General features: G+C 38.9%; 1 protein-coding gene across 4 annotated transcripts; it reads right to left on the bottom strand.

Moving 5' to 3' along the window:
- Positions 1-250: 250 nt before the first annotated feature.
- On the bottom strand, positions 251-18,991 carry pbxip1a (pre-B-cell leukemia homeobox interacting protein 1a). 4 transcript variants are annotated; one of them, XM_035528839.1, is made up of 11 exons: positions 18,700-18,991; positions 17,734-17,820; positions 11,508-11,592; positions 11,282-11,355; positions 10,117-10,744; positions 9,798-10,016; positions 9,568-9,591; positions 8,853-8,884; positions 8,617-8,679; positions 6,868-7,030; positions 251-2,001 (listed from the first exon to the last, which is right to left on the bottom strand). In XM_035528839.1, exons 2-11 carry the CDS (start codon positions 17,797-17,799, stop codon positions 1,058-1,060), a joined length of 2,298 nt encoding a protein of 765 aa, XP_035384732.1. In that variant the 5' UTR covers positions 17,800-17,820; positions 18,700-18,991; the 3' UTR covers positions 251-1,057. The 4 variants fall into 4 exon arrangements, with proteins under 4 accessions (XP_035384732.1, XP_035384733.1, XP_026858081.2 ...); XM_035528840.1 differs by having other exon boundaries at positions 8,853-8,881; XM_027002280.2 differs by lacking the exon at positions 9,568-9,591.
- Positions 18,992-27,801: the final 8,810 nt, after the last annotated feature.

Genomic DNA, 27,801 nt, shown 5'->3' with positions numbered 1-27,801 from the left:
AAATAATTTTCTTCTCTGTAAAGTGCCAAATTTGTATTAAATTACTTTAGTTAAATTATTTTCCTCATATTTACAGATTGGCTTATAAAAGCCAGACTCCTGTATAATGACCCATTAGTGACAAAAATGATAATTTAAGTCAATTATTTAATAAAATGGCCATTTTCCTCCAGTAAAAAGAACAGAAAAACTAAATCTACAAGTCCACAATATATTGACTACCATCTTTTCTTCCAGACAAACAAAGGCACGTTAGCAAACAAATTTATTTTCCTCAAATGATTATTTTATGCACAAAAATGTCAAAAACAAAATAAAACTGTGCAGTGCACAAGCTCATTTAATGACGTGTCAGACATTTTGAAATTTGATTAAATTAGGACCATGTTCCCCCACTAGCAAACCTTTGCAGTCTTTGACATTATTTTTTTCATATACCAAGTCAAATCAGAATCTGCCAGCTTTCCTCACAAGTAAAAATAAAAAATTACACACCACCACTCAGATGGTGCAGTATGCTTTAAAACATCTTACTGAAGTGGTCATATCTACACAGGGAACAGGCAAGTTTGACACACAAGCAGTCAGCAATATTATGGTAGGAGTGTAAACAGGTACATACAGGCTGTCCAAAGCAGCAGGTACAAAATACACATACATGCCTCGGCTGGCTCACTTCTTTCATTACAGCCCAGACCAACCTTAATACTTTTCCCTAAAGGAATCAGGGAATCCTTTCTGCTTTAAAGATGATTTGATTTAACTTGACACTAAGAGGCAACAACAAACTCAAAGTAATCGATGAACAACAAGCACAAACCAGGGGCTTGGCACTACAGGGGTAATTCACAACAGGGTCCCCAATGTACTGGATCTTCACTAAATGACAAGACTCCAGGAAAACACTCCTTTCACAGAGTACAGGCACACTACAGTTAGTCCATATAGCCTGGGGAAAATAACCAATGTCTGTTCATCTCATTTTGGTGTGGCATTCCATTTTTCTTTCACATGGCTCATTTTTCAGTCCATCTTGGTTGTGTAAAGCCTTGTTGCTCTAGGCAGAAGAGGCAGCAAATTTCCACAGGGCCTCCCTCTCAAACTCCTCCATCTGCTCCTCAAGCACGTCATCATCACCGCCCTGCTGCTCATCATTCAGAACATCTGCCAGGTCCTCCAAGATGTCTGCCACATCTTCAGCAAACTCTCTGAAGAGCATGCTCTCATGCATGAAGATCCCACCTTGGAAGAACTGTGCCATGAGACGATGAAGAGCTTCTATGTTCTCCTCAGAAACCCCTTCCAATTTACTCAGGTAGACTTCCAAGAGGGCCTGAAACTCAGACAACTTCACAGGCATTAGTCCCTCTGAATCAGCACACTCTGCCACACCCTGGCAGCGTTTTGGAGGGTGCTTGTTCCTTCTGAGCTTCTCCTCTTGGTGTTTCCAAAAGCCTACAGACTCATGGTGAAGATGGTGCTGTTTATGATGATGGGGATTATGCTGGTGCTGATCGAGCTTGACTTGCCATGGCCTCTCTTTGCGTTTTCTTCGCTCTCTTTCAAGCCTCCTCTCAACGTTTTTATAGTCCCACTCTTCTTGGTACTTCTTGAAGTGGTCTTTGGATTTCCTGTCACCATCATCCTTTCTCTTCCCAGACTCTTCCACCTTCCAGTGGTTACTCTTCTTTTTACACCATTCCTTTTTTCCCTCTTTGTGCTTGTACTTCCTTTTCCACTCATCCCTCTTACCTAGGTGATCCACCTGTTTAGACAGCCTCTGCTGCATTTCAACCAAACTCTCCCTCAGGCCCTTTTGGTGCCAACCGTGTTTCTTCATTCCTTCCAGCCTCTTTCTGCTCTCTTCCAATAGAGTCCTTTGTCTCTTAAGCTCCTGTTTCTTATCCCACCATGCCTCAGGCCCAGATGAACCTTGACTCTCTCCAGGAACACCAGGTGAAGATGGTACAGAGCTGGCAGAAGGTTCAGAGGCTTCCTCAGCTAAAGGAGCCAAAATATGCATCATTAGATTTTCATTGTTAATTATCATGAGACAACAACAATCACAAAAAACATGAAATTGATGTAAATTTAACAGTCAAAAGAAAAGCTTGGTAGTTTTTTTTTTTTTTTTACTGATTTCCTTGTGAGTACTGAAAGTAAGAATGATTGCCTTGGTTGCAAAGTTGATTCTAAGTAATAATACCTTGAATGAAGGTGTTCAAGGTATCACATGCCTCATGTTTATTCTGCCTATCAAAAATGGTCAAGGTGACTGTCTTTATAATAGCAGCATTCAAGTACACAAGAGCATTGGATTAATATAGATAAATGGGATATTGCAATTATGTTAGCATTTGTTTTACCTGTTGTTTTATCTATAATTTCTTACTCTTATTAATTTACAGGTCACAAAAACCCTATTTATTGGGGTTGTGTGTGTGAAGTTGTGCAGAAATACATGCGAATCAAGGAACAGAGTAAGGCAAATATAAGTGAAAGTCAATAAATACAAGACTCATTCCAACAACTGCAATACCTGAAAAGTTAAAAAAGTCTAAGCAGCTTAGTAATTAATATTGTTCATAAAGTTACCCTTAAAATGTATTTTAATTTCTATATATTCACCTTATTATTTATAAAATATTATTCTGAAAACTGATGATGATCATTTAAAAAGATGGCTAGGTTACTTACTGGACAAATACACAGACACTGATATCCTACATCGGCTTTAGCAAAGTGTTCCCACCAGAACCCACATTAAATACAATGACAAGCCCAGGTTTAATGCAAAGCTGAAACATTTGCACCAATCCAAGGAGGAAGGATACAGAAGTGGGGATCGGTCACTGTACAATCAAGCAAGGAATTCTCCGAACAAAGAAGGCAAGAAACTACTCAAAACAAACTGCGTAGAATGATGTTCACTAATAAGCCATCAACTATCTGGAAAAGCTTGCAGGACTAGCTACAAAAGGCCACCCTCCCAGACAATGGATGATTGTCAGCTGGTTAACAACCATAACACATTCTACTGCAGGTTTGAAAAGCCCGGTACCACACACCTATTCGACCCAGCTACCCATTCCGCCTGCCCTGAAGATCTGCGAGATAGATTTGTGACACCTCTTAAAAAAACAAAGTGAAGAAGGCACCTGGCCCTGACGGAGTTTCACTATCTTGTCGGTCAGCGTACACGAATCAATTTGCACCTGTCTTCACAGAGATATTCAACAAATCACTGGAGCTGTGTGAAGTACCCTCCTGTTTCAAATGCGCCACACTAATACCTATACCCCAAAAAGCCACCATAACTGGATTGAACGACTACAGACCTGTCTCAGTGACCTTGGTGGTCAGGAAATCCTTTGAGATACTGGCACTGGATCATCTGAAGGATATCACAACCCCCCTGCTGGACCCCCTGCAGTCTGTATACCGGACCAACAGGTCCATGGACGATGTGAACATGGGGCGCCACCTAATCCTTCAGCACCTTGAACACCAAAGAACTTATGCAAGAATTCTCTTTTTGGACTTCAGCTCGGCTTTTAATACTATCATCTATACTACCCAGCTCGACTACACAGCACACTCATCGACCTGGCAGTGGATCACCAACTTCCTCACTGGCGGAAAGCAGCTGGTGGGGTGGGGAAAGTTCACATCCAAAACCCAGACCATCAGTGACCGAGCACCATGTCACAAGGCAAAAGTGATAACCAAGTGGCTTGGTGAAAACATTGAAATTTTGGGTCCATGGCCAGGAAACTCCACAGGTCTCCAATCCCATTAAGAACCTGTAGTCAATCCTCAAAAAGAGGGTGGGCAAACACACACAGAAACTGTGATTAACTCCAAGCTCTGATTAGGCAAGAATGGGTTGCCATTAGTCAAGATTTTGCACAGAAGTTGATATCCAGCATGCCAAATTACAGAAGTCTTAAAAAAGAAGGGTCAACACTGTAAATATTAAGACTTTGCTTAAACTGGGAGTATTTGTCAATAAAAAGTAAAAAAAAAAAAAAAAAAAAAAAAAAAAAAAAAAAAAACTTATGAAATGCTTAGAATTGTACTTGACTATGCCATATAAACATCTGCCAAAAGGATCTAAAAAAAACTGAGGCAGTAACCTTTGTTAAAACCAAAAGTTGTCACAAAACCTCTGGCCATGACTGTAGACCAAATGACTGCACCTCCATGCTCCACTTAGTCAAAATCCTGCAGATGATACCAGTCATTGGTCTCATACATGATGGTGATGAGTCTGCTTACAGACACATGGTGGACCAGGTTGTCCTCTGGAGTATCCACAATAACCTGGAACTGAACACAGCAAAAACAGTGGAATTACATTGGACTAGAGGAGAAGTCCCCTGACCCTGTATACACTCACCATCCTTGACAGAACTGTGTCAGAAGTGGAGTCCTTCAAGTTCCTGGGTAGTACAATGACCAAGGTTCAAGAGAGCCCAACAAAGGATGTATTTTCTGCATCGGCTGAGGAAGCTCAACCTGCCCCAGGAGCTGATGGACCAGTTCTACGCTGAAATCATAGAATTGGTCATCACCACATCCAGTACAGTGTGGGGCAGTTCAGCCACCAAACATGGCATCCACAGACTTCAGCGCATGATCAGGTCTGCAGAGAAAACCACTGGTGTTAAGATGCCCACACTGCTATATCTGCTCATTTCCAGAATCAGGAAGCGGGTGGAAAAAATGACAGCAGAGCCATCTCACCCCTATCACCACCTGTTCCAGCGCCTTCCCTCAAGGTGGCGCTTTAGCCAAATGAGAATCAAGACAACGTGGCTACAAAGAAGCTTTTTTCCATATGCCATCAAACTCATGAAAAGTTGAATACCTAATTGCATATAAACTGCCCATAACTTGTATAAATCAGACACCTGAACCTTTTTCATCTCGATCATGTTGTAGTACTTCACCATTATCTGCACTTTTCTGCCCTACATTTCACCTGTCAATCTACTTATTTATTTTTACTTCATCATTCTACAAAGGCATCTCCAACCACTGCACACAGCACTCTGAACAATTGATGCACATGCAAGGTTCACAAGTTCACATGACAAGGTTCACATGACTGACTGGGTTTGTATGTTTGTGAGTGTAGGTGTGTGTTGCAAGTGTGGTGTCTTTGTTGTGCCAAGTACAAGCCACTGTATGGGCTGAGCTACTGTAACCAAGAACAAATTTCTTGCATGCATGAGCATAGTAGACCAATAAAGCCTGATTCCGATTCTGTTTACTCTGTCCCTATTTCTTGGAAAGGTGTGAAGGTTCTTGCGATGTAACAAAAGGATAGCATTTAAAAAATATGGTTCGAGTCTTGATGCATGATGAGGCCTTTTTGATGGCAGATTTCCTGTTGAAGGTGCATAATTACAATTTCACAGTAATTATGGAACTCCTAATGCAATTATTTTCAACAGTCATGCTACATGTTTTCTCCATTAACTGTAATTAAAAGTAAACAGGTTTTACATAACACCACACACACAGAGAGGCCCTATAATGAGGCCACTGTCAGTTGGCAAACCAGACCAGTCCCATTACAGACAAATTGTTCATTATTTAAGAAATTAAATATTTCTGTTATGCATTGCCACTATTCAGATTGTGGCAAACATTTAGCAACTGATCCAAGCTGTCAAGCCTGTTATGACCAGAAAATCTGTGTATTAAACAAAATATGAATTTGCTGAATTTGTTTCCTGCTTCAATACACCTAAAACCCTGTATTTAAATAAGTTGAATGACTAATGAAACTCAAACAGTTCCAGAGTCCAGCCCTCAAGGACCAGAGTTAGGCATGCCTGAAGTTAACATGTGCAACAGATCATCATAACTACTGCTAGCACTAGACAAAAAGTCTTCTCTCTCTCTCTCCTCACTGTCACGATAAACTCTACTAATATTAGTCAGCTAAGACCTAAATGGCTGCTTCAATTCTGACATCAAACTTCATGTTTGTTCAGATTTTGCAGTAATTAAAAAGAGACAAAATGCCACAGTGGCCCCCAGAGCATCACTATATGCTTGCATTTCAGTTGCTGTTCTTCGTCTTTCCATTTCACGTTTCTTCAACGATAACTTCCTTTGTAAATTATGATGTTCACAGAGAAAGACAAACGTGCCAAACCAGCTTAACAAAGAAGTTGTGAGGTGTAGTCATTATGCAGTTTTATTGTTATTTTAAGTTTTATGATTTGGATACAGGTCACTGCATATTTTGTGACTGCTGAACACCTTACTGATATTAAGCTTTATGGCTGGGGAGGGTGTTTTTTTGTTAAAATCCAACTTCACAAGGGACCTAGTTTGCTGGATAATTACTTAAACATTTCATTTTTTCACTGGGCCTTCATAACTTCCTGACTTTTCAGGCAAAGCAATTATATTTACTTTTACAAATATTTTATAGCAGTAAGACTATATAAAGGTTATAAAATATTTTATAAAGTGCAGACATAAAATTGTTCGTGTTGTTTCATCCCATATTTTACTTGCATTTTTCCATCCATGTGCATGGAAGGGCTGGTCAGATTCAGAAATAGTCATCTGCATGTACATTTCTGATTGTTCAAATACTGAATAAAAATTGAGACATTTTTTTTAAGCAACTGGCCAAATGATAAACTTACTGCCTGCTCATTAGTAGCATATCTATCATAAGCAAAATAAAATTCTTAAACTTGATTGCATTCTTTATGACTGTCAAACAGACTATTCTTGGCACACTACACACACGATATTCCTTTCAACAACAACAACAAAAATGCAAACAGTATGTTCCATCTATAAAAGCAGGCCAAGGTCTTTTGTGCTATATGTACATACCTGTAAGCTGGGTGAGTTCCATGACCCTGGCTCTGAGCTCCTCTAATTCTTGTTTCAGACCAGGCAATGCAGACAGTTCTTCTTTCATCATAGCATTTTCTACATCAGTTGTACCTTTATCTGCAGCCAGCCTCAGTGCCTTGTGCAACTCTTCTTTCTGGGACTGAGAAAAGGACCACACAGCTTATTTCAGACACCAGTTGCATATTATGTATTCACAAGTATATCTTTATAATAAATGTACAAGATTACAACTTGGAGGTCAGTACAAACTAGACAGTAAAGTGTCATGATCACTATCTACCATTAACCTTAATTCACAATCCATGAGTTAGCCAATTGAGCCTTTGTGCATGGCGAAGAAAAGCATTAAAAATCCCCTTACAGAAATGTATGTATATTATATACAAAATGATGCCCTTACAGATTATATACAGCAACATCGCCAGTACATACACATTACTGGCCAACAACTGCCCATCACACTGCATATATAAAACTCACTCGTTCCAAGTTGTTCAATCACAAGCATTCACTGTCCAAGATTTCTGACACATTTACAATTTTTCAACAAGCATGAAATACTCATTCAACGAACAGGTTTGGTGGGGGGAAAAAAACCCTGAAACTTGAACTGAAGAGGGTCAGCAAGCTAAAAGGGAGAATGAATTATCTTGAGCCAAGATAAGAATAAACATGGGCTTGGTTTTTCTCTGCAACATGAAGGGATTCATGGCATTTTCAGACTAGAACTTTTTTCCAGACCCAGGTCCACTTGCTCCATGAGTTTAGTACATTTGGCAAAGTGTGAAAGCTGTTTTCGAGCCTGGAAGCAGTCCAGAGTACAGATCTCTGGTCCTTCTCTGTAGCCAAGCAAAATACTAAAAAGCTGCAAATTACTGATAAGCAGTTATGTTGGTGGCTGGCTAGGTAGCTACCAAAAATTGCAAGACATATTTGTGGAGTTTAATGTTAACTTTGTAATGTAGGGCGAAATACCCTTGTAATAGCAGCTAATTCACTGACATTAGCCAATTACTTTGCCAGTAGTGTCTTTTTTCCTTTTTCTTCTTATTTTGCTTCGGTTTGTCCTTTGTTGTTTGAAAAACCAAGGTAGCCATTATTTCATATCATATCCAGTGTTAACATCGATCTACCATCATTGTGTAAGCAATACAATATTTATGCACTCAGGTAGCTACATTTTCTTCTCATTGCCATCTTGAACCTTAATTAAAATATTTGAAGAATACATGGTTAATGTGTAGCTTTCAAAAAGAACTGATATTTCTTGGGAAAGCATTAGTCAACCGGCTCATGTAATATGTTACGTTACCAAACTTTTCACAGAAGTGCAGATAGCTCATAGTAAACAATGTGAAAAACAATGGATATTCAGATAAAAAGGATTCAAGCACAGTACATACATACTCTTTTGCCATAGATTTCTACGAAACAGTACCTATAGCTACAATTTAACCTAGCACTTGAAGAATCTCATACATACCCGCATTTGATCTGAAATGCAAACTCAACATTATGCTGATAAAGATTATACAACATTAGACAATTCTTGTACGCCTACAGAGTACCAATCACCATCACCAATTTTTGATCAAGTTCTCTTTGAATATTCAACATATATATATATATGCACTCGCAATCAGAATTCCACTGGAGGAAATTGAGACTCACACTACAAAATGTCCTGCTACACATTTTATGCAATTGCATATATAATATCCTGACCTGTATCTCGGCCTCCAGTATGTAAATCTGTTTGTTTTCTTGAGCAAGTTTTTCAAGAAGTTCCTAGGGTGGAACAGATTTAGAGAACTAATTAGATAAAGGGGCAAACAGATGCAGGGATTACACACACACACACACACACACACACACGTTGCTAAAAACAGTATATCATAGTAAGATGCAAAATTTGCATTATACACAAACTGTCCAAATTGTTTTTAAAAGTAGCAGCTAACCTGTTCACTTGGCTCAGAGGCATCAAAGTCTTCTGGGTTGAGAGTGAGGGAGGAAGGGATGGATAAAGAAAAGAGAAAATTCAACAGTGCACTGTTATAAGCCACAGGAATGTAGGGATACATAGCAAAGGATGTAGCTAAAAGTACAGCTATAGCATTTCATTGCTGCTCCTCCCCATTTACAAGGAAGCACACATCTGAAAAATAGATGCTTTTTCACTGAGCCTGAATTTGTAAAAACAAAACAATTAAAAAACAATCACCTGGGAACAGAATGATCAGGTTGCACTTTAATTGAATTCAGCACACAATTTCATTACAGCAAATAGCTTAGTAACCATTTACTATTGCTAAGCATATCTGCTAAGCAGTTCAGCTTTGTCTAGGAGATACTACAAGCTATAATGGCTTAGAAGAAAGTAAATGCTAGAAGTGTCACACTGCTTTGGCAAAGCTGAGTGGTGGGCATCTGGTTGCTGGTTAGAAGGAGTTAGCAGAACAAAAGTGCAAACAGAAGTGACCCTCAGCCTGTGATCTAGGAAGAATTTTTTGTATTTTGCAATTTGTAAAAAATGTTGTTTACAATGTTTTTGTATTAAGTTGTTAATGTCAGCATCTGTAGCCAGGAAGATGGCCTTGACATGGTGCTGAAGGGAACTCCTACCCACCAACAATATAAGTTTATTCTGCCACCTAGCACTCACTGTGTACCTACCGCCATCCTGGTCAACCATGGAACCTGGAGGCACAGCACAATTTAGTACTGCAATTGAAGCACTTAAAATTAGCTGAAAATCAAAGAAGGAAATTGAGCTCCAGGCCCTTGCTGATTACAAATCAAAGCTCACTGATCAAAGGTTAATAATTTGTGAAGTGTTTTAATTGAGCCTTTTAGCATATTCCAGATGAAGAACTAAGGACCTGTGTTCTTGTTTATCAACTCACCTGAGAAGAAAAGCGAGCCAAGACACAACAGCACCAGTGCTCCTACAATCAGATGATTTAGTGAGAAGCCTGCTTTCTCCTCTTTCCTCTCTGGTAGCTTAAATTCCTCTTCTTCCTCATCCGAGCTCTGTCTTTCCACCTCATTGTGTGGCACATGCCGGAGCCGCAGTCCATCTCCCTCTGCTGGAGTGCCAACTGAGATATCCACACCAGCATATTCTACACACATCACGAGCAAGGGAGAAAATGACTAATAACGTGAGAGGTTTAGAAGCTAAGGCATATTATTGTTGAGCTTTGCATTCTTTCCACATCATACCTGTTTTCCTCATTACATCCATTGATTTATCTGCTGGCTTGAGCTCTTCACCCTGTATTTCAGACTCCTCCTCTTCCAAGGCAGATGAAGTGATTGTTTCTGTATATGGGCTCTCAAGTTGTGGGCTTTCTGCTACTGAACCAAAATCAACCTCAGAGAGTAAACTTGGAGATAGGCTTTCAGGGCCAGGAATTGCCTCAACATTAATATCTTCTACAGGGATTGCAGACGTATAACTGATGTCAGAGACCAGAGACCTTATGTCTGCACCAACACCAGAAGTAGTAGAATCAGGAATCTCAGGAGAGGGACTCTTTTCTCTTGGTTCAGAATTAGTGGTAATTTCAGGTGTTGATTCAGTGGCAGGGCTTTCTTTGGAAGGAAGTTCAACGGTGGGCTGTACATCAGGAAAGGTCTCTACATAAGGCTCTTCAAGGGTTGGCTCCTCTGAAAGCAAGAGGGCTGACTCTGTAGCGATGCTAAAGGGAACCGCACCAAGAAGATCATTGTCAGGAGGGGAGCTGGTGATAGTATCATGGATGATAGGGGCACATATTTCAGGGTCAGCTTCAATAGCCAGACCAGAAGCTGTCCCCTCAAAGAACTCCGGGGAAGTTTCCTGACAAATCTGTAAATAACAGTTAACATTAATGTTTTATTAACTATTTTTCTAGTGAGCCACTAGATGTCAGTAACTTTCCCATCACCAGATATTAGTATTAGGTATTAGGCTTTGCATTTGTGTCATAAAAAAAAGTTTTGACTCATTCTATTAGGAGTTCCTTAGTTTTTCATACTATATACTACAGTTTGCTTGCTTATAAAATAGAAATTAAAAACTATATCTATATTTTGTATTCCACTGTTCCAATTCAAACCATATTCACATGCAAATACTGTATGGCAATATAGAAAACAGGATTAATGACATTTAAATAATAATTGAACAATACTTTTGCAAACATGTACATATGTAAATTTTAGTTTTGTTTTAAGGTTATGGTTACATCTGTGAAAAAAGAAGGGGAGGTTAAAGTAAAAATAACTTTAATGAGACAACAATAATTAACTGTTAGGAGTACATTTCTGAATAACAGATTGACAGACTAATTGGCAGGATTATAGGTGGTAAAGATCACAAATACACCACATTATAATGCCCAACCTGGTGGCCCTCTTCTGAAAAAATGGTCTCCAGTGGAATTTCACCCTCACTTGGTTTCACATCCGAAGAGCTTGCTGTGGGGAAAATGGGCATGTAGAGCTACAACATGTAGACTGTGTAAACAATTTCAGATTACAAATGGAGGTTTCTTCTCAATACATTCACCCTCTACTGAGAAATTAAGAATCTGATATAAAAAGGGACACTGTAGGACTGAAGAGGTAACCTGCAACTTCCTCTGAAAGGCTTGGTGCATCACCAATACTCTCTGTTCCATCATCTACGTGTCCAGTAGTGTCACTGGCAACCTCCTGAAATAAATAAAATGAGTTTATAGAACAAAACTGGGTGTTTGTAGGTACAGGCAGGTTTTGTGACTGATGGCCATGCAAGAGAGACAGTAACTATCACATTCATCACTGATATTGTCATGGCACTGGAGGTAGAGGATGGTTGCTGTTCTCTACAAAATCCCATTGCATTTTGATTAAAAGAAAGCCTATGAAAGTTATCAAAAATGAAGCGGAAATGTGTAGAGACATTGTAGAACTGGACAAAAAGAAAAAAAGCTTTAGTTGTAGCCTCTCTCAAACTGGAAGAGTGAGATGCAACCCTCAAAATACTCATGAAAGTGTGGACTAGGCATAAATCAAACATATGTAAATTGTAAAACACATCTGTTGTCACATTTTGCCCATTCATACTAAAACAGTATTTTCCACTATTGCATCTTTTGAAATCTGCTCTCCAAAGTGGATAATTCAGAAAATGCAGCTTGGGTGCTGTAGTGTGGATAAGAGAAAATGCAGCTTTTACAAAAGACTGACAGCATGTTGTGTGACCTCCACAGTTCCAAAATAGTAAAACGTATTGTCACGCAGTTTACTGCAGAAGTTATTTTAAATTTCCCGTTTACCTGCTCGACTTCACTGTGTGTCCATTATCTGTTAACTGCAGTATACAAAGTCCCATGGCGGAAATGACATAGGAGTCAAACACTTGCACGTGCTCACCATAACTGTAACAGGTGTGCAGTATACAAATAAAGGGAAATAACACAATTAGCATGTACACACAATTGTTGTGGCACTATTAATGCTTTTTCCTAGACTGGGGGTAGGGAGTTTAAAGGCATATAAATTAGCTACTAAAGGGTGTGCATTAATGAGCCCATCTTGTGGTTTATTAGGAAAGTTATATTATAATTTTATTATTAGAACACACATTTAAAATTATAAAATGTTAAATTACCAGTTAATGAAGGGTCAGTATGAAAATTAAAGTGTTCTGTCATAAGTGCTTCACTTTGGGGTAGTGTTATCTGTATGAGTATTTTCTCTGGATATTTTAATGTCAGCAAATGTTCCTTTGAATTTTAGCATATTACTTGTACTCTCAGCTTAGTTCCTTTGTAGCTATTTTTGGAGGAAAGATACTTATATTTTCAAGTGAATAATTGCAGCATAAATAATGGAGTTTTGAGATTGCCTCAGAGTGCTGACCCGTGTTTGATATGAATACTGCAGAAAGTGTGCTCCATCTTGAGCACCATTCTTTAAATTCGTAGAAAGTGCTACCAAGTTGGGGTACATTTTGTGCAGATTAGACAAGACACGTTATTCACTTATTTTTCTTTCAAATTGTGTAGAAACACTTTGATACTACCAAAAATGAAACATTTGTTAAGGCTTTACATTTATGCATTTATTTTGGCAGACTGTTTGCAAAGATGACTGCTTTCCCAGATATGAATCATTCCAGTCATGAAGGTGGAATTGTTAACATTTAGCCACTCTTTGTTATGAAGAATGACTTAAGGGAGGAGGATGTTTAGCTGTGAATTGCCACTATATTAAGGGTTTTCTGTGCATTTAAACAGTGCTACAAATCAGATGAAGTGCAATCCTACATATAACTCAAATGTAATTACTGCAATCAGTCTGATGTTTACACACAGTCATGAAGTCACTGATATTTTCCTGAAGTGATATCTTTTGTCAATGTTAACAGTAAAAAAAAAAAAAGTACATTTAAACACAATTAAGACAGTTGGAGATGGATTAAATGGAACTATAAGTAGCAATTAAATGCTGAGGAAGTAAATAAGATACTGGGCTTTCTTGGCTATGGCGCTGGTAATTGAGGGTCAAGGTGAGGTTCTCTACTAGGTGGACACCAAGGAATTTTGTACTTGGAATGATTTCCAAAGAGGAGTTGCCAATATTGATTAGAAAGTGATCACCACATACTTTCCTGAAGTCAACCACCACCTCATTTTTTCCACATTCAGAGACATTTCTACATTCAGGGGATTTACTTTGCACCAGTCCGTTAGCCACTGCACCTCCTCCCTGTATGCGTACTCGTCATCCACGCTGAGGAGACCCACCACAGTCATGTCATAAGCAACCTTGATGTAGTTCAAGTTGTGCATTGCTGTACAGTTGTGAGTTAAAAGAGTGAACAACCAACTGTGCACACAGCCCTGGGGGGCCTTGATGCTGTGTGGTGGTGAAGATGCTGCTCCTGATCCAAACTAACTGGGATCTCCCAGTCAGAAACTCCAGGATCCACGTACAGAGGAAGGTTTTCAGGCCCAGCAGTTTCAGCTTTTCAAGATGATGCTGAGGGATGATGTTAAATGCTGAACAGCATTCTGACGCATCCTTTTTGTCCAGATGGGTAAAGGCCAGATGAAGGGTAGTGGCGACTGCATCATCTGTTGAACGTCCAGTGAGGGGTCCAGTGCAGTTGCATCTTGATATGCCTCATGACATGCACTTCATGATGATTAGGGAAAGTGCAACAGGTCAGTAGTCACTGGAGCAGGAAGGACACTAAAGACTTATTTGGTGCAGGGACAATAGTGGTGGCCTTAAAGCATGTAGGGTGTTGCTGCTCAGGGATATGCTGAAGATGGCTGTGAGAACATTCAAGGGTTTGCACATCCCTTGAGCACTCAGCCAGGAACACTGTCTGGTCCAGCAGTCTTCCATGGGTTGACTCTGTACATAGATTTTCTTACAGCAGCCATGGTCAGGCCCAATACCTGATCGTTAGATGAAGGGAAGGTCTTTTTGCCACATTGTTGTTCTGTGCTTAAGGCCACGCATATAAGAAATTCAGCATGTCTGGAAAGAAGGCATTACCGTCACATGCAGGAGGTGTTCTGTAATTACAGGTTGCCTAAATGCACTGCCATATGTGCCATGTGTCATGTGAGTCCTGGAAGTGTCTCTGAGTATGTATGCACTTCACATCCCCGATAGCCTGGGATATTTTGGCCCATGCTGTTTTCAAGGCCACTTTGGCACCTGCTCATCTTCAGCAGTGTATGCATTTCAGCAGTCATCTGTGGCTTCTGTTTGGGGCATGCACATGTACTGTGTACTCCTCCAGGTTAATGGAGTCACTATTGGTTGCAGCTTCCGTAAATGTGCACCAGACACTTTGATCAAAACTATCCTGAACAGCATGGATGGCTCCTGCTGGCCAGGTTTTCACCTGTTTCTGAACTGGCTTGGAGCATCTGACGACCAGGCTGTATGCTGGTTTTAGAATAACAGAGATGTGGTGTGGGTGTCTGAGGTTGGGGCAGGGTGCTGCTTGGTATGCACTGGGGATGTCTGTGTAAACAAGATCCAACGTGTTCACCCCTCTTGTTGCAAAGTCTACATGCTGATGGAATTTAGGGAACACAGACTTGACATCTGCATGATTGAAATCACAGTAAGCAGTATGTCTGTGTATGTGTTCTGCAGTTCACCAATAGCCCCATACAGATCATAGAGAACCTCTCATGTTGTTGCTTGGGGGGAGAGGAGTGTACACTGCAACTATGAACACAGTGTTCAATTGCTACAGCAGACAGAATGGTCTGCATTTAACAGTTATAAGCTCCACCAGTGGTGAGCAGTGTTTGGAGACTAGCACAGAGTTCTTGCACCATTCTGTGTTGATGTAGACACACATACCCCCTCCTCGAGTTTAACAGGACATGGCTCTATTTCGGTCCACACAAAACATGCAAGCCCATCCAGCTGGATGGAAGTGTGAGGATTTCTGTCGATGAGCCACATTTCTGTGAAAAGCACAGCAGTCTCTAAATTCATATTGGGTGGTGCAATAGGCTAGCATGTTGTCCAGGGAGCAAACATTGGAGAGCAGGATGGATGGTAGAACTAGTCGACTAGGGTAAACTTATCCTGGCATGGACTCCTACCCTCTTACCATGCTTCTGTTTTATTACACATCACTTGCGACGTACCCTCCTCCTGACCACTGGCATCAGATGATGCTGAGGTCTGGGAGCCTGGCTCCTGTAGCAGTCTCAGTTTGCTCCAGTAGGTCATTTCCTGGATAGTTATTGGTTGGTTGGTTTCTGTAGCAGGGTTTGGCATAGGTAGACATAAGCACTGGTTTCTTTGAGGCCCATATGTGTGGATTATATGGAGGACTGAGCAACAGATATATTAGGTCTGGCTGCAGGCAACAATAAATAGTGCCTTTTGAGCCCACAGTAGCCACTTTGCCCTAGTGTGGCATCATCTTAAGTTCAATTAGGTAGTAAGAATAGCATGTAGACCCTTCTTCCTTCTTTTGGCTACATTCTTAATTTATTGGTGTTAGCCTCAGTTGTTAATTGTAGAGGTGGGACTAACCCAAAACTGTAGCTGTACTGACCAATTAATCATCGCAAAAGACAAGACTGAAACTGACTAAGGACTAAGCAAGTAGTAATCTAGAACCCCAGAGACTACCCTTACAAGGCAGAGAAAACAAAAGCACACAAACTAAGCCCATAATAGACTGCATCTATAGACAGCAGTGTGTCCACTCCACGGCTCCATTTACTGCTTCCTGAGATCTGACAGTTATGAAGTCTGAATAAGGTTAGCTACAGTCTTCACAATGTCCAAATATAAATACAAAGACGAATATATTTAGGAAGGTTTCACCAAAGCCCTACGGAATGGTAAGGAACATCCTCAATGGCTATGTTTACATAAATTTTCACCAATCTGATTGGATTAATTCCAAATATAGATTAAAACTGTATTAAAAGATGTACTGATTTTAAACTGTTGAATTAAACTGTATTGTCGGCCAACTTAGACTGTGTGTTGCATGATTAATGTTTTACTCAGAAATAAGTAAGTTTTCAGGATCTTCGTTCTTATGATATGTTTATGTGCTGCAAAAATAAAGGACATATAAACAATCAATTGGAGAGCCAACCCATAATTCAGCAGAGATTCTACACCATCTTCTTGGCTACATTCTCTCTACACTTACTACAGGTAACAACAAAGGGCACGCCTTGCCTATCCTTTGTGTAATGGACAATTGCTATCTTTCTGATTCTGTAAATCCACCATGTTACAGAAAATAGACCTTGCCTTGAAATTAGCAACATCAAGGAAGTCATCTGTGGAAGTAAACAGCAAAATCTTTGGTCAGCTACAAAGAAGCAACTTGCTGACTGTTTTAAGAAAGTGGGGGCATCTGCATTGGTTCTCTTTAAGGACCTAAGTGAACTTGTATGGGAACTTAAGTAAAGTCTGTACAGATAGACTAAACTAAAACCTATGTTGAACTCCTGTGCAAAAAAAAAGAAAAAGAAAAAAAAAAGTTCCTTGCTGTTTTATCTGTTCTTTCCCCTTTAACAAAAAGGGGAGGTTGTTTATAATTTTTTCTATTTGTTTGTGGGAGAGGTCAGGTTGTGTGATTGTGATGGCAATACAAAAGGGTTAATAAACTTTGCTGAAGTATTGCACTTGTTATTATCTTGACACATTATACTTGCATGATAAAAAGCATGTACACATACTTTCTTGCTCCTTCACAAAAATGCATACATTTTAGTTTATGGTGCATTATGAAGAATTTGCATGAACAAATGCATTGGCATTATACATATATATTAAAGGCATTCAGCCATCACCTACCCTTTTTGCCATAAATTTACCTTGAGCCACACTATAAGCTTTTCAATGTATGATGTCTCTGACATGCTGCACATATGATAAATAAAAACTTTGACCAAAATCAAGTCAATTACGAAAGCTTGACATCACACACAGGGTACAGTCAATCAACTGACTATAGCTCATCATAGTAGTGGCAGCACTGGTAGATTGACTGTAAAATGCATGTCAAATTATCAGGTGCAGCTATATAGTACATTTACCTGATAAATTTATTACTTGGTATTTACACATTGGGAGAGAAAATTAGACATGTACACACAACCATGAACAGATGCCCAGCTGCATGTACAGGTGATGCCAGAGAAATCTTTCCATTCCTCCATTCTAATGAGACTGTTGCCTGTTGCATTCTTTTAACCAATTTTACCTATTGTGCCTTATGGACCAGTCCGTAACAGAAAATGTATCCAAGTCACTATCCATAATAGTCACACCAAACAATTTACCATTTCTTTTATTTACCTCAGGAGAGAGGAGAGTCCAGCTGTTACTGGAAGACCCACTGCTGCCGGTGCTATTATCAGACATCACAGTCCTGTGTCTTAGCACCTGCAAAAAAACAAACAAAATCAAAACAACAAAAATCCACACACAAAAAGCGTTATCGGTGCCACTTAGACCAACCCTGCCATGAGCAGACAGCGTTCTGGAATAACAGAGCTCTTGCTGTACGTTAGTGAAAACACATTATCGTCAGGTAGTTCCATAGACAAAATACAGAGTGATAACACAAAAAGTGTACAACCCCTGGAAAACCTTGTAATAAGCATTGCTAAAGATTAACTTATTTTATCGTATTGGGCTGTAAAGTCGAAACACCCAAGGTGGCGTTAGTCTTATAAAACAAAATGTACTACTGCCTTCGGAAACCATAACAAAGAATGAGGTTTGTAAATCATCACTGATTTTGAGAAAAGCTTTTGACAATCACACAACAGCAACGGCCTGTTACGCAACGGACAACACGAAGACAGTCACAACACAGAGATTTCGACTAAAGGTTAAATATTAGATAGCCGAATAATAATCACAACGTCTCCTAATTACAAGTTACATGGACTTCGCGCGGCTCTCTATAAGGCAACCCTCAAATGTGCCCAAAAATGGTAAGGCTGCAGATAGCTAAATTTGTATGCTAGCAACGCCACACAATAACGTCATTCAAATTGACTGCTGTAGACTCTACGATTTTGTACAAAGTTCAAGAATGGCGACTGCCTGCCACAGGGCTGAGAAACTACTAACCTATCTAGGTTAGCTAATTAATAAGGCTATCTTAACACAGCCCATTATTTTAACAATGGCATGCAAGATGACAAGCAGGCTGTCCCATCCGCTACCACCAGATTCGACACACAAAAATGAGGCCTCGTGAGAGTGAGCGTCCCCGCTAAGAACTGTATAATTATTTGGACTTAGCAGCCATACCGTTTTTGGATCCCACAGTTTTAACAATCCACCTCCTTTCTCTTTGATTCCTCAATTTGATGATGCGTTCGTGCCTCCAACTTCGGAACTTCGCAAATTCCGTCTAGCTACGTTCTGCCTTCCTTTCCAATGGGATGACGACGTGGATATGTTATTATCCTCCCTCAAACACTAGATAGCCAATCAAAGGTTTAGTGTCGTGTCAGCAAATTTCCATAGTGAGTGACAATGCCAGATGAAAGTGATAATTTATGCAGCGCCTGTCTTATCACTGACTTGAGAGACACTTAGGTCTGGTGATATCTCAGCATGCATGTAGCCTATATATAGGGAGCAAGAGAGACATGTTCTCCAGCAGGATACTGACACGTTTGCATAGCAAGGACTAAATTTGTTGGGGTTTCCCAACGGACTTCCCCATCCAAATAATATTGCCCTCATATTGCATCACTATCCTTTTTCATTAATTCACACAAACTGGCTGTACAAGTAGTCATTACTGTATTTTCATTATGTAACATCATTATAAAGATATATAATGTATCTCTATATAACGTATAAGTATAACCTAATATCTTAAGTTAAAAAGTACAATTGGGTGGGAAAAGTGAAGGAGAAAAACAACTGATGAACCTGACCCAGGGAGGCCTAGGCAAGTGCAGGTTCATTGTGGGTTTGCTGAAATCAGTCTCATATATAGTTTACTAAGAACTACTTAGAATATTTCCTTTCAGTACCCTGGAAATGGAGTAGAGAGACAGCAAAATGAAATGTGACAAAGGAGCTAATGCAGATTCCAGAGAATACTATCACCAGCAGTCACATGGGGATCCATATGTTGCATATGTCAAGAAGTTTTAAGTTTCCCTGATTCTTACTTTTACTGGTTAAACAACTGTAGCTAATTAAGACGGACATAGGGAGGATTCAGCATATGTGGTCTTATTAAGGATTAAAAAATAGCATTTCTTCCTCAAGTAATATTCCAAAGGTTTTTGCTTTTTTAATATTACTGGAACTAAAGTGATATCTGGGCATTCTAAGGTGATGTTTCTATACTGCATACTGAAAGATGAAAGAATCATGTAATAATCATATTTTCAGGGAGTCAAGAAAAAAGTATTTTATTTCCCTAAATGTCTCTGGATTTACTGAACTATGAGCTTGTTAAGTAGTCAAAATATGAATATATGTAAGAACATGGGTGCAGATTCGGTCTGACAAGTCTTTGGAGGAATGGGGTATGGGTGGATGCTACAGCAACTATACAATAACTTAAATGTAAAACTATGTAAACAAATCCTTATTTGCATACACACCATGCTAATGTCAGTAATCCCATGTCCTAAGATTTCATTTGTGATGTACTTTTGTATAGAACAATTGGTGAATAGAGTATTGGGATGATTGATAAACCTTGTGAACAGGGAAACCATTTACACCCAAGTCTCTCAAGTCTGATCCTGGACCCTGTGCTGCACAAGTTGTTTTTTTCCCCTGTTCCAAACACACATGATCACACATGATCAAACTAATCACTACTTTAACCCCTTCCTCAGCTGAAGTGTGTCAAAGCAGCTAAAGCTTTAAAATGTGCAGGGCAGAAAGCCTCCGTGATGAAGGCTGGGAAACAGACACATTAGACACATTATCTTATAAGGGATACTTTTATATAGACTATACAAGGGTTTTTGAAACTATTGCTTTTGTTTCTAGGCTGGGAATGATGAAATGTAAACATTAAAGTCATTGTCTTTTTGTCCTTAATATTGTCTTAGCTAATGCCACACCATATAAAACTGACTTGCCAGTTTACTGGGCCTCCCACCATACCATATTATAGTATCTAAAAAGTGTTGGAGTACCCGATCTCCCTAAAACTCTTGTGGCAGAATGCAATCAATGCTCATAGCAGTGGTCCAACAGTTGATGAGTAGAGGCAGTTACTGCAGCAAAGGGGGGACCAACACTTTAGTTATTGTGAACACAATAGTAACACATTTTGCAAAAAACACTGGATCAGCAGTATAACATTTACTAATAGTTCATATTACATAGTTAAATTCAGTTTTGATAGTTTTAATGATTTTAGTAAATATCATTTCAATTATCAAAACTGAATTGAACAATGTGTGTGTGTGTGTGTGTGTGTGTGTGTGTGTGTGTGTGTGTGTGTGTGTGAAAGAGAGAGAGAGAGAGAGAGAGAGAGAGCAGGAAAAAGATATAATATATAGATATTTAATATGCTGATACTCTAGGGATGAGAAGAGATAGCACTCTCTTCAGGTAAATTTAAACATAAGATGATCATGTATTTCTTTTAAAATGTATCAATATTGAAATACAAGCATAGTGCTAAAAATATAACATTGATAAACATTTTAGTGACGCTACTGGAGTCAAACTCAAACTCAAACAAACAAATAGTCCAATATTCCAATCTGGATAGTGGTAGCTCAGTGGTTAAGATACTTGCCTTGTATTCAGAAGGGTGCTGGTTCAAGCCCCCCAGTTGCCATTGTTGGGCAAAGCCCTTAACCCTCCATTGCTCAAGTTGTACTCAGTCATAACTGTAAGTCACTTTGGATAAAAGCATTAGCTAAATGTCACCACTCATTTTCACATAAAACCTACCAAGACATGGCCGTCCACCTAAACTGACAGACCAGGTAAGGAGAGCACTACTTAGAGAAGCAGCCAAGAGGCCCATGGTCACTCTGGAGGATCTGCAGAGATCCACAGGACAACTATTAGCCATTTACTCCACAAATCTGGCCTTTGTGGAAGAGTGGCAAGATGAAAGCCATTTTCAAAAGCAAGCCATAAGAAGTCTCATTTGCAGTTTGCAACAAGCCATGTAGGAAACACAGCAAACTTGTGGATGAAGGTGCTCTGGTCAGATGAGCCCAAAGTTGAACTTTTTGGTCTAAATGCAAAACACTATGTGTGGTGGAAAACTAACACTGAACATCACCCTGAACACACCATCCCCACCTTTAAACATGGTGGTAGCAGCGTCATACTGTGGGGATGCTTTTCTTCAGCAGGGACAGGGAAGCTGGTCAGAGTTGATGGGAAGATGGATGGAGCTAAATACAAAGTAATCCTGGAGGAAAACCTGTTAGAAGCTGCAAAAGACAGCACTGTCCCTGTCTCTTGGCAGCCTTATGTCCAAACAAATTAAGGGCCACTTCCATGGCAAGACCGACTGTTCAAAAACAAGAAAGTGAGCTGTGAAAGGAAAAGAAAACCAGTAACATGTTGAACCAATGCTTTAATTTTGAAGGTGCAGTTTAAGGAGTTGAAATCAAGAGTTTAAGACTACCATTATCTACAGAATTCAAAACAGAATCTTTTATATAACAAGTTCTATTTTTCTATTAAAAAAACTAAGAGCATTTTGTTTCACTTACTTGCAGATGGATCAACATATAAGGAGAGAACTTTGTAAATTAATCTAGAAATGCCTTTAGCTTTATTAGGAAATGTCCTTCCTTTTAAAGTTATGTCTCTGAAGAGCCACAAACTGAATTGTTTCTGAATTGTATCTATTGCTGGTCTAAAGTTTAATGTACATCTTGCTAATGTGTACAGTTTAATATACATTGGTATCTTTTGATGGGTTAATGATGTATAAAGATTTAACAGGTCAATTTAAAATACAAAAAGTAATATCTGTTGCAAGTAGTCAAACTTTACAAATGTTGGGTGCAAAAATTCATATTAAAATTTTAGTTTAAGTGATTTTAGTGTTTTTTTAATTATTATTTTTATCTAGATGAATTGGCATGGCCTTAAAAAATGTCAGCAATTATTTATCTTAAAATTAATTTCCTTAACATGCTTTTTAAAAAGTTCCCAGTTTTTAACAAGTTCCCAGTAATATAAAATATTTAGAAACAAATAATTTGCATTACTGTTGAGTTTTTGTAAATAAGTAATCTCATATTTTGGGATATGTCACAGTTGCTTTCTTAAATGCATTTAACAGCCTTTCTTTTCCTTTAATTTGCATAAAACTATTTTTAAAATACTTAAGCATACTGAATCAGTGAGTAATATTTCAGCCAGAGAAATTAGATATTTTATTTTAAATTTAATAGTTACTGTTATTGTTGGTCACACTACAAACTGAGTGACCACTTCATCCTGGGGATTTGTTGTTCTTAAGACCTTTTATAAAGCAAAGTATTTCATCTTCTGTTATTTCTCTATGACAAAATGTATTGTCTTCTTCAGAGATTGATTTACATTTACTAAATAGAATTTAAAAGAACAGATGCCATTTCCTGAGAATCCCTGGATATATAAAGGTTGCTATAAAGCTTAGCACAGTAGAAGCTATTGCTTTGTAATCATTGTCTTTCAACAATTTACAAAATAGTACTGGCTGAATTTATCTTACTTTTTTCTAATATGAAATAATGAGAGGTTTCTTCCCCCTCTTCTATCTATTTTCTCCTTGAGCTTCCAAATGTATCCTCATATTTCTCCTATACAGCTTGTGTAGTTTAACTTGTCATTCAGATATCCAAAGCATCTCTTTTTCAGTCAGAAGATTTGTAGGATAAAATGTTATTTTGGTTGCTACACTTTCCTGATCAAATATTCTTAATTTACCCAAGTTACTTCTGAAAGACCTCATAAAATTTGATATTTCATATTTCAGAAGCCCCCACTGATAACTAAAAGCTTTCAGATTGTAAGATTTTTTTTTTCCATTGACTTTGGATCAAAAACAACGTTAACTCAATAGAAAGGAGAGAATTGTTCAACTTCCAACATATTGTTTTAGGAATTGAAGGTATTGACAAGAAAGTGAATATACACTGCATGATAATGGGATGAGGCCTTTTCAGGTCCTTTTTCTAAGTCTATGCAAGTCTATGTTATCAATCATTTCTGGAAGCCTGTTTTTCCATTCTGGGTACATTCACAGATTCCATCTCTGCAAGCATCTGTCAAGAGCTGAAATACGATTTAGGCATAGTTCCATTTGCTGTTCTTGTAAGTCGCAAGTCTTGAATCAGTATTGCCAGCACGTTTTTGACATCCTTTATTTCACTGGACACAAATTCAATTGTCTTAGCCAGACCTTCTATTTTCATAGTGGTGTCGCTAACCAAATTAAATAAAATTTATTTATATAGCACTTTTTACAACAGATGTCAAAATGCAGCTTTACAAATGTCTGAGTCCAAGCCCCAGTGAACAAGCCACGGGATAGAGTGTCAAGGAAAAACTCCATAGAGCATGAGGAAGAAACCTTGAGAGGAACAAAAACTCAAAAGGTGGGGCCCATCCTCCTCTGGCTGACAACGGCCACCACAACAGTAACAATTTTGAGAAAAATAAATCAATTTTAATAAAATGAAGAAAAAAAAAAGCAATTAATGTCTAGTGTGGTTTTCTAGAAGTCCTAGTCTGGTCCTGATGTTGCGCATGTGTCCGGAACACAGTTGGCTGTGGTGGAGGTATGCTGGGTTACAGCAGGGGACCTCAGGGGATGGCGGGAGTATCCAGGTTGAGGTTCAGTAACATCATGACATCAGGGGTAGGCAGAAAGAAAGAATAGATTATTAGGCATATCCAGGTACAAGGTTAGTGTAAATTAGGCAAGTATAATGTACAAAGATGGACTCTGGCAGATCTAGCTATGGCAGCACAGCTTAAAGGAAAGAGTCAGGAGGAACCACAGACATGAGGGCACCCTGCAAGATCAGCACTCCACCACTCTCAGTCAACAAACTTGAGTGACAAAAGAGAGATGAAGTGACAGCATCATAACATCCCAGTTTACCATAACTCTCAATGCCCATGGACCCCCCAGATCTACACCTTTACCTAAGATGGGAAGTAGTTAATAAAATGCTTGATTGTACAGATAGGTTTCCAGCCTAGCCTTAAATACTGAGACTGTCTGAGTATCAAACAAATACAGGAAGATTATTCCATAGTGTGGGAACTTTAGTTGAAAAGGCTCTGCCACCTGTGGTTGATTTTCTTATTCTTAGTACTAGTAAAGAACCTGCACCTTTTGATCTAATCAGACGTGGTGGGCCGTAATGCACTAGGAGCTGTCTGAGGTACTGTGGGGCAAGACCATTCAGAGCTTTGTAGGTCATTAGAAGTATTTTATAATAAATACGAAATTTTACTGGGGGCCAATGTTAGGTAGCTAAGATAGGAGTGATGTGATCAGATTTTCTTGTTCTAGTAAAAAATCTGGCTGCTGCATTTTGAACTAGCTGGAGCTTGTTTAGGCACTTAATGGTACAGCCAACTAGTAAGGCATTACAGTAATCCAATCCTGAAGTGATAAATTCATGGACTAGCTTTCCTGCCTCATGTGAGAAGAGTATGTTCCTAATCTTTGTAATGTTCCTGAGGTGGAGAAAGGCGGTCCTAGAATATTATTTAAATGAGCTTTGAACAAGAGACTAGGATCCATAATTACTCCAAGATCTTTAACTGTTAGAGAAGCTGTGATTGGAAGACCATTTAGGATAAGTGAATAATTAGAGAGCGAGGACCCAGCTGTCTCTGGGCCTAATAGAAGCACCTCTGTTTTGTCAGGATTAAAAGAGAGAAAGTTCCTCAACATCCCAGTGTCTGATGTCCTTTATGCAATCGTCAGTAATACTAAACTGATATATGTCCTCTGGTTTGGCTGAGACATATAGCTGAGTATCATCAGCGTAGCAGTGGAAACTAGCGCAGTGTTTATGTCTAATGTCACCTATTATTAGTTACATTTATATAGTGCCTTTCTCAAACTCAAGGACAGTTTTACAGATAGATATCTGCTTTTACACATTCAAACACCTGATAAGAAGTGGCAGCCAATTTGCACACACAATACTTTCAGTCAGAGACTATTTACATTTACAGCATTTAGCTGATGCTTTTATGCAGAGCAACTTACAATTATGATTGTGTACAACTTGAGCAATTGAGGGATAAGGGCCTTACTCAGGAGCCCAACAGTGGCAACTTAGCAGTGGCAGGGCTTGAACCAGCAACCTTCTGAACCAGCAACCCTAGGGAACTGCACCTGATGCATGGAAAAGGGAGTAGGTTAAGACCATGACAGAACACCAACCATCACTGGACATACATGCACAAATTCACACAGGACAATTCAGAGGATCCAATCAACCTAACCTCCAACCTAACATTTAAACCAGAAAGGGCTATTCCCCTAATCCCAACAACATTTTCAAGTCTATCTAGTAAAATGTTGTGATATATAGTGTCAAATGCTACACTCAGATCAAATAACATAAACCAAGAGACATAACCTAGATCATAAGCCAACAAAAGGTCATTCACTTCTTTAGTCAGTTCTATTTCTGTACTATGATGAGGCCTAAACGCTGACTGAAAGACTTCCTGTATCCGGTTCTGATTTAGGTATGATCTTAGCTGCTGAGTTACAGCTTTTTCTAGGATCTTGGAAATAAATGGAAGGTTTTAGATCAGCCTGTAGTTTGAGAGCTGACATGGGTCGAGGTTAGATTTTTTGATAAGTGGTCTGATTACTGCTAATTTGAATGATTTAGGTACATAGGTAATTTTCAATGAGAAGTTTATTAAATTTACTAAAGGTTCAATTACTTCAGGTAGGATTTTCTTAAGCAAGTATGCAGACTGTTAAAATAGTAATCAAGTGGAGGATTTTGAGTGCAAGATCAGAGACATAAATTCTGGCTCTTGGATAGGTGTAAAGGATTCTAGAGTCCTTTTTGGCTTGGTTGTTCTGATCTCTAAGTAGCTGCCCAATGTCATGTTATCCTTAATGTGCTTAATTTTCTCACTGAAGAAATTCATGAACTCATTACCACTATGTGATGTTGTAATCTGAGCATTGGTGTCAATTTTATTCCTAGTTAGATGTGCAATTGTACTAAATAGAAATGTAGGATTATTTTTGTTGTTTTCTAATAGGGTTGAGAGATAAGATGGTAATAAGTCCTTTCTATACCTGAGAATTACATTTGAAAATTGTGAATTTTCATTATAACAAGGTACTAATCTTTTGTCCCTAATTTCTTTTTATTCTTGTGGAGCAACATCATTGAGTGTGCAGTGGAATACTGATTCTAAGCATTCAATCATTTGATCAAGTTCCTTGGGGATTGAGGGTATCCAAGTCTGGGAGATTCTCAATAAATCTAGAAGCAGTGGCTGACATGATTGTGCATTTGGTGTGGTAGCAAGGTGAGATTACTATACTGTGGCTCATATGTAGTTCAAAAGAAAAGGGGGAATGGTCTGAGATGGCATCAGACTGAATAGTATGACCATACTCTCTATGGCTACACCATATTTTATTACTAAATCAAGAGTTTATGGGTTCTCTTATACATTGGGTGAAACCAGTTGATTCTAATATAGAACTAAAGGGTGATCTCAGAAAGTATTGGGCAAAATCAAAGTGAATTTTGAAATCACCAACAATAATGACTCTTTCTACTAGAGTGACTAGATTAGAGAGAAAAACTGCAAACTCATTAATAAATTCTGAATAGGGTTCTGGTGGCCTATAAATGCCAAAATGTGGAAGAGGCTGAGTGGGCTTCTTATCAATGGCTACATCACTTATGCTAGTAAAAATAATGATAAAGGACTCAATAGTATAACCAGCTTTCTGGTTTATGACTAATGTGTCAGTATAAATAGCGGCAATGCCGGCTCTATGGCCAGTTAAATGAGGGCAATGCACATAGCTGTAGCCAGAAGATGTTACTAATACTAATTAGGTTATTCTGACATTTTTCTTTGTTTTTTTTTTTGCTTAGTTCAGGGAACAGACGCAGTGTCAAGATGATGAACCTTGGGTGATGTCACGTAGCGACCAACAGACAGTTGCTTTAGCCTCTTTGTCTGCTGCCTGGCCTCTGCTCTAGGTTGTCATATATTAACTAGGTCTCTCATAATACTGTGGCTTATGTTACAGGAAAGGAGAGCACCCTCCATGGTAGGATAGATACCATCCTGCACTAAAAGGCCATGCTTGCCCTCAAATGTGTTTCAATTATCTATAAACCCCACATTGTTTTGTGAGCACCACTTTGTCACCTATGCCTATGAGAAAGCAAC

Source organism: Electrophorus electricus, chromosome 8 (assembly GCF_013358815.1).
Source record: "Electrophorus electricus isolate fEleEle1 chromosome 8, fEleEle1.pri, whole genome shotgun sequence".
Taxonomy (NCBI): Eukaryota; Metazoa; Chordata; class Actinopteri; order Gymnotiformes; family Gymnotidae; genus Electrophorus; species Electrophorus electricus.
Note: the sequence above shows the minus strand (reverse complement) of the source record. Positions and strands in the feature narration are given on the sequence as shown.